This window comes from Hemicordylus capensis, chromosome 5 (assembly GCF_027244095.1).
Source record: "Hemicordylus capensis ecotype Gifberg chromosome 5, rHemCap1.1.pri, whole genome shotgun sequence".
NCBI lineage: Eukaryota > Metazoa > Chordata > Lepidosauria > Squamata > Cordylidae > Hemicordylus > Hemicordylus capensis.
The window spans coordinates 19,671,728-19,685,955 of NC_069661.1; the positions used below are offsets into that span (position 1 = coordinate 19,671,728).

Consider the following 14,228-nt stretch of genomic DNA (forward strand, 5'->3'; position numbering starts at 1 on the left):
GAAACAAAATTAATAATACATCTGGATAAATATTGGTTAATCTATTTTTAAAAAAACCAGAGTGCATGCCAACTAATACTTTGTTCTAGGAACAAGTTGCATGGACTTAAATTTGGCAAATGATACTTCTCCAATTTTTTGAATGCAGAGGTCAACTTTAAAAGATGGCCGGAGAGCACGCATTCCTAGATATTGATCCTTGAACAAACTTTAAGGATTTTGTGTATTTCTATATAATGTCTATCTTCTTATAATGCCTTCAGATAGATGTCTAATTGAAGCCTATTCTACTAAGCAGAAAAGCCAAGCATAGTATTATCAACTAGAAATTGATTTTTTAAAGTTACTGAATATTAGTTTAGAGATTACAGCTGACGATCAATATTCCTGTGCTCATTTAGTAATTTCCCTAATAGACCATACATAGACTTACTCTGTGGGCGAATAACACTAATTCTTGTTTTCCTTGACAAATCTGTTCTTTGTGTTTGGAAGAAGCAGATAACTGTAATATTTTAACATATTTTTCTTCTTGCAGATGGAAGAATTGGTGGATTCGTGGGATTTTAACTTTAGCTATGATTTCTTTCTTTTTCCTGGTAATATACATGGGGTCATTCATGTTGATGCTTCTTGTAAGTGAGATGTATCTGCTCATTGATCTAGCTTATATGACAAACTGATCAGTTCTTTTCAAACCCTGCCTTTTCCCTATTTATCCATTCTAAAATCTAGTCTACATAATTATCCATCTGCTTTTATGATCCAATACCAATAGTGATTCTAGTTGAAAACATAGAAGCTCAAACAAGGGAAAACCTGAAAACAGGATGGTTGAAATACTCCTGCTAAACTTTTACATACTTCCCCATTTCTAGCAATATTAAGGGCAGTTCTTGACATGGAGTGAGATATGCACGCAAAGCTTCTCCCGATTTTTGCAGTGAATGGGGAATGAAATGCCTGTAGACCCACTGGATAAGAATGTATCTGTGAATGCAGCATTAGCATGTCAGAATACTGTAGTTCAGTGTCACCCTTAAGATTAGTTTTTGGTTGTCCAAAATCTCTAGGAATGACCGTTATGAATATGATGCATTTTGATTGTGTTAAAGAGTTTTCGACAGCTCTGCGTATGTATTTTGGAACCTCATTGTCCCTTTGCCTTAATTTCAGGTCATGAGCATACAAGTTAAATGTTTCCATGAAATCATTACTATAGGTTACAGAGTCTATCATTCTTATGACCTGCCATGGTTTAGAACCTTATGCTGGTAAGTAACAAGTGGGAAACATTTGGTTCTATCTCTTTTTCCAGCCTTTCCCCCTTACATTGGATAAAGATGGCTTTCTAATAGAAGCACAGACCTAGGATGTAGTGATTCTGCTTCTGACCTCCTGACTTCTTGTTGCTTCAGTTCAAATGTGGTGTTTGTAGCAGCCACAACGTTCTGCATAATGCAGCAACTTCTGAACTGACCGTGCTGCTGTGGGTTCCCAAGGAACTGCTGAGTCTTGTGCTTTTGTGCAAGAGCACAAATACTCAAAGTAGCATGCCCACACTCTGGAAGTGCTACTTAGAGTGGATCGAAGTAGGCCTCCTGAAGTGTGGGCATGCTACTTTAACCATATAAAGTTTCTTAGGAGTCTGTAGCAGCACAGGTGGCTCAGAACTGCCTGCAGAAGGTGGAGAATCAATTGCAGAATATGTCAGCCAGTATTACCTACTAAATTATTTGTGTAATTTGCACGCTCTGTATGTAAGCTGTAATCTCAGTGGCAATTTGAAAACTGGACTTCAATGAAGCACTTAAACAGCTGCTTTCATTGAATTGATTGAATGCAGTAATGATGGGGGCTGTCAGACATGAGTTGAACAATTCAAAATGATTAAATTCTCGGCTGGTGTAGGAGGTCACCCAACGTGGGATTACATCCCTCCACATGCTCCAGAAGGCAGAAAGTAGAAATACTTGAAGATCCTTAAACCCCTGCATGTGGGCGGATCCCTTCAGTTCTACTTCCTGCCTTAGCTCCAGAGGACACAATTGCTAGCTCGCTTCTTGGTCTTGTGTTTGTCTTCTAGCGGTCAGCTTTTTCTGGTCATTCTGTTTTTTCTGCTTGGCATATTCTCTTTCTAAGCCTATCTTCAATACTTCTGTATATCTTTTTTTTTAAAAAAAGGATCTTTGTTCTGCACCTGCTGCTTTCTTGGCTTCTCCATTCACCCCCCTCCCCGGATTGCTCCGCTCTTCCTGTCTGTTCTCCTCTCCTGCCTCTCCCACTCTGAAGTGGCCCTCCGATTGATGGCTAAGGAGAAGGGTGTGGGCCTGCTTGCTCGTAGGGAGCATTCTGCCCGGCAACGGCTTTTCCCGCCAAAGAGGCGAGACGGAGCGAAGAACCTGGTGAAAATGGTGGCCGATAGGGGGAGTCTTGCTGGCGCCACTGGGCCACAGCGGCTACCTTCCCATTCAAATGACCAGGGGCTGGATGCGCTGGAAAGATCCTCGCACGATTGCTCCCTGAGGGCTTCTCTCCCCTCGCGAAAAAAGTCAAAGAAGAAGTGGCATGTGGAGAGGGAGCTCTCGCCCGATGTTTCAAGGCGCCGCGCGGCCGCTGTTTCAAGGCACACGCCCGAACTTGCTGCGGAGGGGGCGGCCTCATTGTCCCCGCCCCTCCTTTCGCCAGTGGCCGGACGCCCCACCGTGGAATCCGCGGGCGGGCCCCGCCGAGAGCGACAGCAATCCCCTAGTTCCAGGCATGCGGAGGTACCGGGAGCGGAGACGGGGCCGACCGGGGAAGAGCATGAGCACAGGGTGGAGGACCCGAATCACGGCGGCAGCCCAGCAGGAATCGCGACGGTGAGACCGGGGCCCTCGCGGGGGAGCGGGGAAGAGGAGTCGCAGTTGCCAGTCCTCCTGGGTCTTCCTTGTGGGAAACCCCCCCCCAGCCCTATCCCTGTTGGGACGGCCACTACAGGCGGGTCAAGTGCAGCCTTTGATCCAACACGTATGAGGGCTTGGATAGAGGAGGCTGTACAGAATTCCCTCGATGCAGCTTTAAAAGGTCGCTCTAGAGAAAGAGCGTGCAAGAAGCCAGTTACTATTTCTTCATCCTCTGAGTCCAGCGAGGAAGCGCCTTGGCGAAAAAGACTCACGCACTCTGAGAGTCACCCCCTGCACGGGGCAGAGGGGCCCTCACTCATCGGATGAGTCGGGAGGGGAGTCCCCTTATGTGTTCCAGCATAGGGGGTCTGTGGCTGGCTCGGTGCAGGGGGAGAAGGAGTCAGAGTCTGCTTCATGTGAGGAGGGTGAACTCCCTGAGGAGCAGGGAACTGGAGCGCATAGTCAGAGACTATCTTTATTGGAGGATGCTCAGCCTGTTATTAATCAAGCCCTCCTGGCTCTGGGACTAAAACCTGTCTCCCCTGAGGAGGATACTCCAGTCTCTAAGGGCTCTCTGGTGCTACCCCAGTCTAAATCTACACAATACGGGGCTGTTATGCTGGAGGGGTTTACTAAATCAATTAAAGATGAATGGTCTGCAATTTCTTCTTCTAAACGTGCAGCTGCTTCCGGCAATAAGCTCTACAATTTTGAGGAGGATACCCTCAACTTGTTGAGGGTGCCACTTACAGATGCGCCCTTCGGAGCGCTCCTCAGTGGTGTGGTGGTTCCTAAGGATGGGGACTTTACCTTTAAGGACCCAGCGGATAGGAAAGCAGAAGCGGCTTTACGCAGGGTGCGTGATTCCTCGGCCCTGGCAATAAGGGCCGATACTATGGCTTCTTTAGTCTCTAGGGCGTCAGTGCTCTGGATTGATGAGCTACTCAATTAGCCTCCTTCCGACCAGGCACGCATGCGCCGTAAGCTCCTCCATTTACAAAAGGCTGCTGCTCTTGCTGCTGATGCTACGTTCGACAGTGTACGTTTCTCAGCCCAGGTGATGAGCGCAGGTGTGTTGGCCAGGCGTAACATCTGGTTAAAGTATTGGAAGGTCGACAATACCTCTAAAGCTAACCTAGCTGCTGTACCCTATGTGGGTGGGAAGCTTTTCGGTGATGATGCCCTCAAAGAGATCTTAATTGAGACTAAGGATAGGAGGAAGACGCTGCCCTTGGCACGGCGCAAAGAGAATAAGGTTTTCTCACGCAGATCCTCTCAGCCTCCTCAAGCCTTTCGACCGCAATACAGACAGAGGGACTCTTTCCGCTCTTTCAGACCGCAGTGGAACAGGTCTAGAGGTCAGGGCAAGCAGTTTTTCTCTTCCCAGAACCGTCAGTCCTTCACCCCCCAGTCGAGGGGCCCCAAACAGCAGTCCTGACAACCAGGGCGACAAGGTGGGGGCTCGCTTATTGGACTTTTGGCCCGTTTGGAAAGAATCCATTGCAGATCAATGGGTTCTTTCTATAGTAAGGCGGGGTTACAGGGTGGAGCTAGCCAGTCCTCCCGGGAACAGGTTTCTTCTCACTCCTATGTCAAGGAACCCCACAAAACACAGGGGTCTTCTAGTGGCATTCCAACACCTGCTGGACATAGGCACCATAGAGGAGGTACCTTGTTCTGGGTGGCTGCTGCAAGGCATCTCACAATGGGTTATCCTCGTCACGTGCTCCTGGGCAGGACTATGCAAATTAGTTTGAAAGCGAGTCCTATATAGCACCGACGGGGATAACCCCGCCCAGTTCTTCTAGTCCTGCGTTTGCTCCTGGCAGGCTGCACCTCGTCGCTTCTTCTCAGGCCTGTACTTCTCCTCCTCTCCTTTATTCCCTCTCAGTTTGTTTTTCCCTCTGTCTCCTGTATCTGTTTAAAAAAAAAAAAAAAAGAATTTAGTTACCGTTAGTTGCCAGTCCCGTTGTTGTGTCCCCCCCCCCACCCTCCCCTCCCCGGTTAGCCTTGTATGGAGCACAGCATTAGGGGAGATAGACTGGGGAGCAGAGTACTTAATGTACTAGTGCCTGCTGGACGCCCTTCGGAACGCTTTCCCAGGCACTCGAGGAAACCCGGAGACCCGCCGCCTATTCCGCCACCTCCGGTACCCTCTGGCTCCATATTCCTCCCTGCCCCGGTCTCGGCGAACTTTGTTCGATCCGAGCAGGCAGTTGGAGAGGCCCTGCGGTCGATCGCCCCTTCGGGAGGCGAGTCCTCAGGAGCTACGGCAGGCGCAGAGGGCGAGTCAGGCGCAAGGGCCGAGGATCGACCGACCCGTTTAACTCGCAGCTCGGCAGCGAGAAGTGGCGCGCCCCTCGCAGCACCCCTCCTTCGAGAGCCAAGCGAACGTCTTAGAACAGGGAGGGTAAAGCGGCTCCCCGCTCCTCCCTCTTCGCAAGCGGAATTTTGCGCCCTCTCCGATCAACCCAACATGGCGGCCCCGTCGGCAGACCAGCGAGACGTTCAAAATGGCGCCGATCAGGAAAGGGCGGGAAGCGCGATCGCCTCCTCTGCCGCCACCACATCGAGTTTGGTGAGACCTGCGCAATCGGAATGGGGGGAGGGCTCTCTGTCTGAGAATGTTCCCATTCCCAGTCAGATACCCCAGGAATGGCAACTTTGGTTCAAGAACACCCTTAAGGAGTCTCTTGGCCACCTTAAATCTACTAAAAAGCGCAAACATTCCAAGAGACGTAGACTCCCTTCTACCTCCCCTTCTGAGCAAACCTCCGATTCTTCCTCCCCCTCCCCCCCTAGGAAGGCCAAATCAAAGAAAAAGCATTCGAAAAAATCTAAAAAGCCTCATAAGTCCTCCAAGACTATTTCTGTCCACTCCTCAGAGATATCTGCAGAGGACTCCGCTGACCCCTCCGCCACAGTCATCCGGCCTGTGAGGGATAGGGGGCATTCTGCACCATCCCTTCCCATGGAGGAGGACGCAGATGAACACCCGGGAGGCCATGAGGGGGAGGGACGGGACTCAGACCGGGATCATGAGCCCAGCAGGGAGGAGGGTGATTGGTCTGGGGAGGAGGACATAGAGCAGTCTCAAGCGTCCCAACGCTTATTCACCCCTGAGGATTTTAACCCGTTGATGACCAAGATCCTAAAGGCTATTGGTCTCCCTGCTAAACCTCCTGCAGACCCTAGCCAAAGCAGTAAAGGTGATCTAATCTTTCCTAAGGCACAACCTCGTGAGTTGCTTCTTCCTCTGCCAGCTTATTTTTCAGAGGTGATAAAAACAGAATGGGCCGCTCCGAGCATTCCCAAGAAGGCAGCTTCATCTGCAACTCGATTTTACACTTTCCAGCAGGAACCTTCCTTATTATTAAAGACACCAACCACCGATGCTCCAATTTCACAGTTGAGCAGCGGGTCCTTGGTTCCGAGAGACGGTGAAGGCTTCCTCAAGGATGCTTCGGACAAAAGAGCAGAACTCGCGTTCCGGCGTGTTCACGACAATTCCTCCCTGGCTACCCGCTCCTCCGCAGTGGCGTCTATGGCGGCAAGGGCCAGTCTATTATGGATAAACGACCTACTCGACGAAACACCTCCAGAGTCAGTCCATCTCCGTCAACAGCTGTTAAAGCTTCAACGCTCCCAAGCACTCATAGCAGATACCTCCCTGGATTCCATACGCTACTCCTCGAGGGCATCAGCTGCATCCGTAGTCGGCAGAAGACATCTGTGGCTAAAAGCATGGCAGGCGGACTCCGCTTCTAAAAATAACCTCTCCTCCCTACCTTACATAGGGGAAAAATTGTTCGGGGACGCGGCACTCGAGAACATTCTTGTCGAATCCAGGGACAAAAAGAAAACCATGCCTTCAGCACCAAGGAAGTCCGACAAACCTCCCTTCAGAAAAAATTTTCAGCCTTTTCGCTCCTTCCGCCCTTCTTTCAGGGGCAGAGACCGCGATTTTCGAGGTTCCAGGTCCTCCTGGCCCCGCCAACGTTTCACCGGCAGAAACACCGGCTTCCGCCCCCCCAGTGGGCAAGGGAAGCAACAGGGAAAACCACAATTCTGACTCAGCCCTTCCCGGTCTTGGAGGTCGCCTTTCCAACTTCCTCAAATCATGGCGCCAGAACATCGCGGACACTTGGGTACTAGACCTAATAGCATCGGGATACAGAATAGAGCTGAGCTCCTCTCCCCGCCCAAGATTTCTACCCACCCCACGCTCCAGTTGTTCTATCAAGCATTCAGAAATGGCCAACGCCATTCAGCACCTCCTCGACATCGGAGCGATAGAACCCGTCCCGCGTGGCCAGGAGGGAAGAGGAGTTTACTCCATTATATTCACAGTGCCCAAAAAAGACGGCTCACGCAGGGCCGTCCTAGACCTAAAGCACCTCAACGGCTATGTAAAACTACGGAAATTCCGTATGGAGTCTCTTCGCTCCATTTTAGAAGCTCTGCAGCACGGCGACCTCCTCACTTCAATAGACCTGAAGGAGGCATACCTCCACATCCCCATCCACATCAACAGCAGATCCCTTCTGCGATTCAAGTATTCGGGGACGGACTATCAATACAAGGCACTCCCGTTCGGCCTCTCGACGGCGCCCAGGACCTTTACCAAGGTCCTCGCCCCCATCCTGGCACTCCTTCGCCTTCACGGGGTACACATTTTCGGGTACCTCGACGATCTTCTCCTGAAATCACCCTCTGCTGCCAAAGCACAGAGGGACCTGGTAGAGACACTAACGACCCTAGAACGACACGGCTTCCTGGTCAATCAGGCCAAGAGCCATCTAACACCGACCCACAGGATATGTCACCTCGGGGTCATCATAGATACACTGGAAGACAAGATCTTTCTTCCTCAGGACAGAGTCCTCGCCATCGTATCAGAGTCTCACAGCGCACTCTCCACACGGAAATCACCGGTCCTCTCCTTGGCCCGCCTCCTGGGCCTCATGGTTTCAACCTTGGAAGCGGTCCCGTGGGCGAGACTACATCTGAGAGAACTACAATGGTTCCTCCTCCGCTTCCAACCGCACATCTCCAGGAAGCGCAACATCTTAGTCACCATGCCTCCGCGAACCAGATCCTCCCTGCGATGGTGGACTCACACCCGGAACCTTACGAAGGGACAGCGCTTCTTGGACTTTCCGAGACTCATAGTCACCACGGATGCAAGCACCAGGGGCTGGGGGGCCCACTGCCTTCAACACTCAGCCCAGGGAATCTGGGACCAAGAAGAGCGATCCCATTCTATAAACTGGCTAGAACTGAGAGCCATCCGGTTCGCCCTCCTCCACCTGCGCCATGTCGTACAGGGGAAGGACATTCTCATCAGAACCGACAACACCACGGCCAAGGCCCACGTGAACAGACAGGGGGGCACTCGCTCGCGCTCCCTATTCCAGGAATCAGTGCTGCTCCTATCGTGGGCGGAGAAACACCTCAGTTCCCTAACAGCTCACCACGTAAAAGGGGACCTGAACTCCTTAGCCGACTGGTTGAGCAGGAAAGACCTACTTCCAGGGGAGTGGTCCCTGAACCCTCTGGTCTTCGATCAATTGGCATCCAGGTGGGGGCCCCTGCAAGCAGACCTCTTTGCCACCCCCCTCAACGCGAGGCTGGAAACGTTCATTACCAGGTTCCCCTGCCGGACGGCGTGGGCGACAGACGCACTGTCCTGCGAGTGGCCACAAGGGCTCCTGTACGCCTTCCCTCCGATTCCTCTTCTCGCCAGAGTGCTGCGAAGGATACGGACACTAGAAGCGGATGTAGTGTTGGTAGCCCCATTCTGGCCACGACGCCCGTGGTTCCCAGGCCTGGTGTCCTTGGCGGTCGACAAGCCATGGCACCTTCCCACGAGACCAGACCTTCTCTTCCAAGGACCGGTTCTACATCCAGACCCAGGCTGGTTTCAACTAGCCGCCTGGAGACTGAGCGGAGCCGGCTCCTCGCACAGGGCATCTCTGAAAAGGTAGCCGAAACAATCCTGGCCTCCAGGTGAGAATCTACGAATCGCATCTATCAATATACGTGGAGGATGTTCCTTCGTTGGCTCCGCAGGGATAAAACGCCCACCAATGATGCGTCCCTGCACCATCTTCTACGGTTTCTCCAAGACGGCCTAGACAAAGGGTTGAAACCCAACACCCTTCGAAGGCAAGCGGCATCCCTCTTACCTATGTTACCGAGGTCTTCTTCTTCTTCTTCTGCCCTAAAGGACCACTCTCTACTAAAACTTTTTTGAGGGGAGCCACCCTGCTGTCCCCTCCTGTCGTACACCGTTTCCCCTCCTGGGATTTGAACATTGTTCTGAGAGCTCTGCAACAATCGCCATTCGAACCTCTCCGGACAGTCCCTCTTCGACTTATCTCGCTAAAGTTGGCCTTCCTGGTGGCACTCACCTCAGCCAGAAGAGTTTCAGAGCTCAGGTCGCTATCAGTACATAAAGCGTACTGCGTGTTTTCTGAAGACTCCGTTCGCCTAATTCCGGATCCCTTCGTCCTACCCAAGGTCGTGTCCCACTTCCACCTATCTCAGGACGTCTTCCTTCCATCGTTCTGCCCACATCCCGTTCACCCACGGGAAAAACTGTGGCATACATTAGACGTACGCCGCTGCCTGAAACGCTACATCAAAAGGACGGCTTCCTTCCGCAGAACAGACTCTATGTTTGTTTCTTATTTACCTACATCCATGGGTGAAGCAGTTTCCTCCAGGACTATTGCCAGGTGGATCAGGGCATGTATAGTTCTGGCCTATGAAACCCTGAAGCTCCCTCCTCCTTCCAACATATGGGCACACTCCACCAGGTCCGCCGCAGCGTCTGCCGCCTTTGCCACTAATGCTTCAGTTCAGGAAATTTGCAAGGCAGCGGTGTGGAAGAGTCCCTCAACCTTTGTAAAGCACTATAGGCTAGACACCTATGCGGCCGCGCAGGCGGCATTTGGGAGAAGGGCCCTTCAGAGGGTTCTCCCCCAGGATTAGAGCAGCTGCGATTATTTCCCTCCCTGGGACCGTGTACGTCTGCTTTGGTAGGTCCCATTGTGAGATGCCTTGCAGCAGCCACCCAGAACGGAGCATTGGTTACTCACCGTGAGGGCTTCTTCTGGGTGCTGCTGTCAAGGCATCTCAGCCCGCCCTTGTGGCTTGCTGCTCTCTTCCGTGGGTGCGAATTCTCTGACGGCTGAACTGGCTTCCTACCCCTGGAACGGTACGCCTCCTTCAGCCGCTCCTTGCCTTTCCGCCTTGTACGCATTTCTTTTACCTATTTAACCTTTTTCCTCTTTCCTTGGCCTAGAAGAACTGGGCGGGGTTATCCCCGTCGGTGCTATATAGGACTCGCTTTCAAACTAATTTGCATAGTCCTGCCCAGGAGCACGTGACGAGGATAACCCATTGTGAGATGCCTTGACAGCAGCACCCAGAAGAAGCCCTCACGGTGAGTAACCAATGCTCCGGTCTCAGAGGGGCCAGGGAGTCTACTCTGTGATTTTTACAGTGCCAAAGAAGGACGGCTCAGCAAGAGCAGTGTTAAACTTGCGCCCTGTCAACAGGTTCATGATAAAAAAGAGATTCCGAATGGAGACCCTACGCACCATCTCGGAAGCATTACAGGCAGGGGACTTCATGGTGTCCATAGATCTTCAGGACGCGTATCTGCATGTCCCGATTCACCTGCTCAGTCGTCCGCTGCTAAGGTTCTGCTACAGGGGCAGACACTTCCAATACCAAGCCCTGCCATTCGGTCTGTCTTCGGCCCCCAGGGTCTTTACGAAGGTGTTGAGCCCCCTTGTGGCCATCCTCCGCACCGAGGGCATCCATCTTTATTGTTACCTCGACGATCTTTTAATTCGAGCGAGTTCGGCGGTGGCGGTGGAAGTGGCACTGGCCAGGACAATGTTGCTTCTAAAGGTTCATGGCTTCCTGATAAATGTGGGCAAGAGCCATCTGACCCCAGCGGTTCGCCTTCACCACCTGGGCGTAGTCATGGATACGTCAGTGTGCAGATTGTTCCTGCCACCGGACAGGATGGAGGTGCTCATGTCTCTAGCGCGCACTGTCTTAAAGCAGACATTGATCAGCATCTTGAAGCTGGCGCGCCTTCTGGGTCTTATGGTGGCGGCCATGGACTCGGTGCCCTGGGCGAGGCTCCATCTTCGCCAGCTGCAGTGGGTGCTGCTGCCTTTCCAGCAGAGGATTGCCCTAAAACGCGACAAAAGGATTCTCCCGTCAAGGCGTTTGCAGGAGTCGATTGCCTGGTGGATTGTCCAAGGGAATCTCGACAAGGGAAAGCTATTTGTGGAGCCAAAGAGGATCTTGGTGACAACAGATGCCAGTCTATCGGGCTGGGGGGCACATTATCTGAACAGATCAGCACAGGGGCTGTGGTCTTCGGTGGAGGCTCGCCACAGCATCAATTGGCTAGAGCTGCGGGCGGTCTTCTTGGCCTTGTTGGCATTCATGCCAGCAGTAAAAGGAAGGAATGTGTTAGTGCGCACGGACAATGTTTCGACCAAGGCGCACATAAACAGACGGGGGCACGAGATCCAAGTCCCTTCACTCTCAGGCGGTGGAACTCCTGTCTTGGGCAGAGCAGAATCTGCTCTCCATCCTGGCCCATCACGTGAGCGGGGCGTCCAACATCCAGGCAGATTGGTTAAGCCGTCAGGAAATCCAACTGGCAGAGTGGGGCCTTCATCTGTCTGTATTCCAGTGGGTGACTCTAAGACTGGGAAGACCGCAGATAGATCTCTTCGCATCGCAGGAAAACACCAAGCTGCGCAGGTTTTATTCATGTTTCCCAATGAAGGGGGCGGAGGCAACGGATGCTCTATCGGTGCAGTGGCCTCCATGTCTTCTCTATGCATTTCCTCCAGTGCCGTTGCTTTCACGATGTCTGAGGAAGCTACGGGAGTCTCGGGCCTCACTGATTCTGATCGCGCCATATTGGCCCAGGAGGCCCTGGTTCTCCGAGATAGTGGATTTGGCAGTGGAGACACTGCTAAGGATACCATCCCGTGTGGACCTGCTACAGCAAGGGCCCATAGTGCACCCGGAGCCGGAGTGGTTGCAGTTGACCGCTTGGAAACTGAGAGGGCCATCTTGAAGGAGGAACGGCTGTCGGAGGGGGTTATTGAGACTATACTCGCCTCCTGGAAGGCTTCTACTAATAAAATCTACCAGTTTTCTGCGTTGGGCATCCAGACGGTCTTTGCAGCCCAAACGTTGCAAGTTAAGGGAGTTGCTGGATTTTCTCCAGGATGGTCTCTCCCTGGGTCTGAGGCCAAACACTCTTAGGAGGCAGGCGGCGTGTTTAGTCCAGATGCTCTTTCCGCATCAGCGGTCGTTCCAAGCGAAGCACCCTCTGCTGAGGAAATTTTTTAGAGGAGCGGACCACCTGTCTCCTCCTGTTTGTCACTGTTTTCCTACATGGGACCTGCACGTTGTACTAAGGGGTTTGCTGTTTCCCCCCCTTTGAGCTCCTCCATTCTATCCCGCTGCAGACGTTGTCGTGGAAGGTGGCATTTCTAGTCGCCATAACGTCAGCCAGGAGGGTTTCGGAGTTGCAGGCTCTGTCGGTTAGGAGCAACCTTTGCATTTTTTCTAAGGACTCAGTAAGGCTTATTCCGGACCTTTCATTCTCGCCTAAAGTGAACTCGTATTTTCATAGGGCGGCGGACATTTACCTACCATCTTTTTGTCCTAACGCTCAGCATCCTGCGGAGAAGGAATGGCATCACCTGGATGTTCGGCGAGCGTTACAGATCTATTTGAATAGAACGGAGTCTTTCTGTAAGTCTGATGCTTTATTTGTGGCCTTCAAGGAATCCAAAAAGGGTACCAAGGTCTCGGCGGTGATCATTGCTCAATGGGTCAAGTCTTGCATTATTGAGACTTACAAGTCACAGAAGCTACCGGTTCCGAGCCAGGTTACAGCCCATTTGACAAGGTCAGCGGCTACGTCGGTGGCACTGTCATCATCGGTCTCGCTTGAGGAGATTTGTAAGATGGCGACTTGGTCTTCTCCGTTTACCTTCTCTAAGCATTATAAGTTGGATGAGCACTTCGCTGCTAGAGTGGCCTTTGGTCGGAGGGTTCTCCAGAGGGTCCTTCCGGGTCAATAGATCCAGCCTGTCTTTTGTTTCCCTCCCGTGGTTGGTGCTGTGGTATCTCCCATGTTGAGTGACCTCCTACACCAGCCGAGAAAGGTACATTGGTACTCACCGTGAAGGTGTCTTCTGGCTGGTGTAGAAGAGGTCACCCAAGGCCCACCCGGGTTGTCTTTTTCTCTGGATCTATCTGTTTGGAGGCAAGGAGACCTTGTTGGTTTCTTGCTTCGGTCTATTTCGGCCTCCTGTTGCACTAGTTGCATGGTGGTGTTCCTGTTATAGATGTTTTTTCTGAAGCTTGAGCTGTTTTAGATACTGAAGGGATCTGCCCACATGCAGGGGTTTAAAGATCTTCAAGTATTTCTACTTCCTGCCTTCTGGAGCATGTGGAGGGATGTAATCCCACGTTGGGTGACCTCTTCTACACCAGCCAGAAGACACCTTCACGGTGAGTACCAATGTACCTTTCCTTTATTTTCCTTAAAAACAAAACCCTAGTGTATCTGTTTGTATAGACAAGCTTCTGTAGCTTTACATCCTGTTCTAAGAGTACAAAATGTCTGGCTTGCCTGAACTAAACTGAGTTAACTTGGAGCTTTCTGTCTTCAAAGATGGCAGTATGAAAAGCATGATGAAAAGGGTTGTTTTTTCCCATGTGGCTCCCAGTCCTGCAAAGTAACTTGGGTCCTGTATATGTTACAGGTATTTCTTGCTATGTGTGAACTACTTCTTTTACGGAGAGACCGTAGCAGATTATTTTGCAACATTTGTTCAAAGGCGAGAGCAGCTTCAGTTCCTGATTCGCTACCACAGATTTATATCTTTTACGCTTTATCTGACAGGTAATTTAGTACATCTTGGCAGTGGTCATTGTAGTAGGAGTATTTCATGTATCTTGCCCTCACATTCTGGTGTTTCTTCCCTTCTGTGTTTCCTGAAGGGTTGATCTTTTTTTAAAATTGATATTAATGTTTGTGCAAACGTTCTAATGTTCTGGGGGTGAATGGGAGGTACCACTTCAGCAGTTGCTCTAGAGGGCATAAACTACATAATTAATACATGCAGTTTTCAGAAACAGTTCTTATGGGTTGAAATGTGGGGGAAGTGATTTTGGCAGCCTCACTCAGGGTCCCATCAGGTTACTTTTTTATGAACTTCTGCAGTGCTAGATGACTCCAGTGTCACAGCATGGTGTGCAAAGGACTGGAAATAGGGCCTAGCC

The 14,228-nt window shown here is 51.3% G+C and overlaps 1 protein-coding gene across 1 annotated transcript in view; it reads left to right on the top strand.

Moving 5' to 3' along the window:
* CDS1 (CDP-diacylglycerol synthase 1) overlaps window positions 1-14,228 on the top strand; it is a 63,529-nt gene that overhangs the window by 14,664 nt on the left and 34,637 nt on the right. Inside the window, exons 3-5 of the mRNA XM_053255727.1 lie at window positions 539-635; window positions 1,177-1,274; window positions 13,709-13,848. Coding sequence (XP_053111702.1) covers window positions 539-635; window positions 1,177-1,274; window positions 13,709-13,848 — 335 coding nt within the window. The remainder of the gene's footprint in view (window positions 1-538; window positions 636-1,176; window positions 1,275-13,708; window positions 13,849-14,228) is intronic.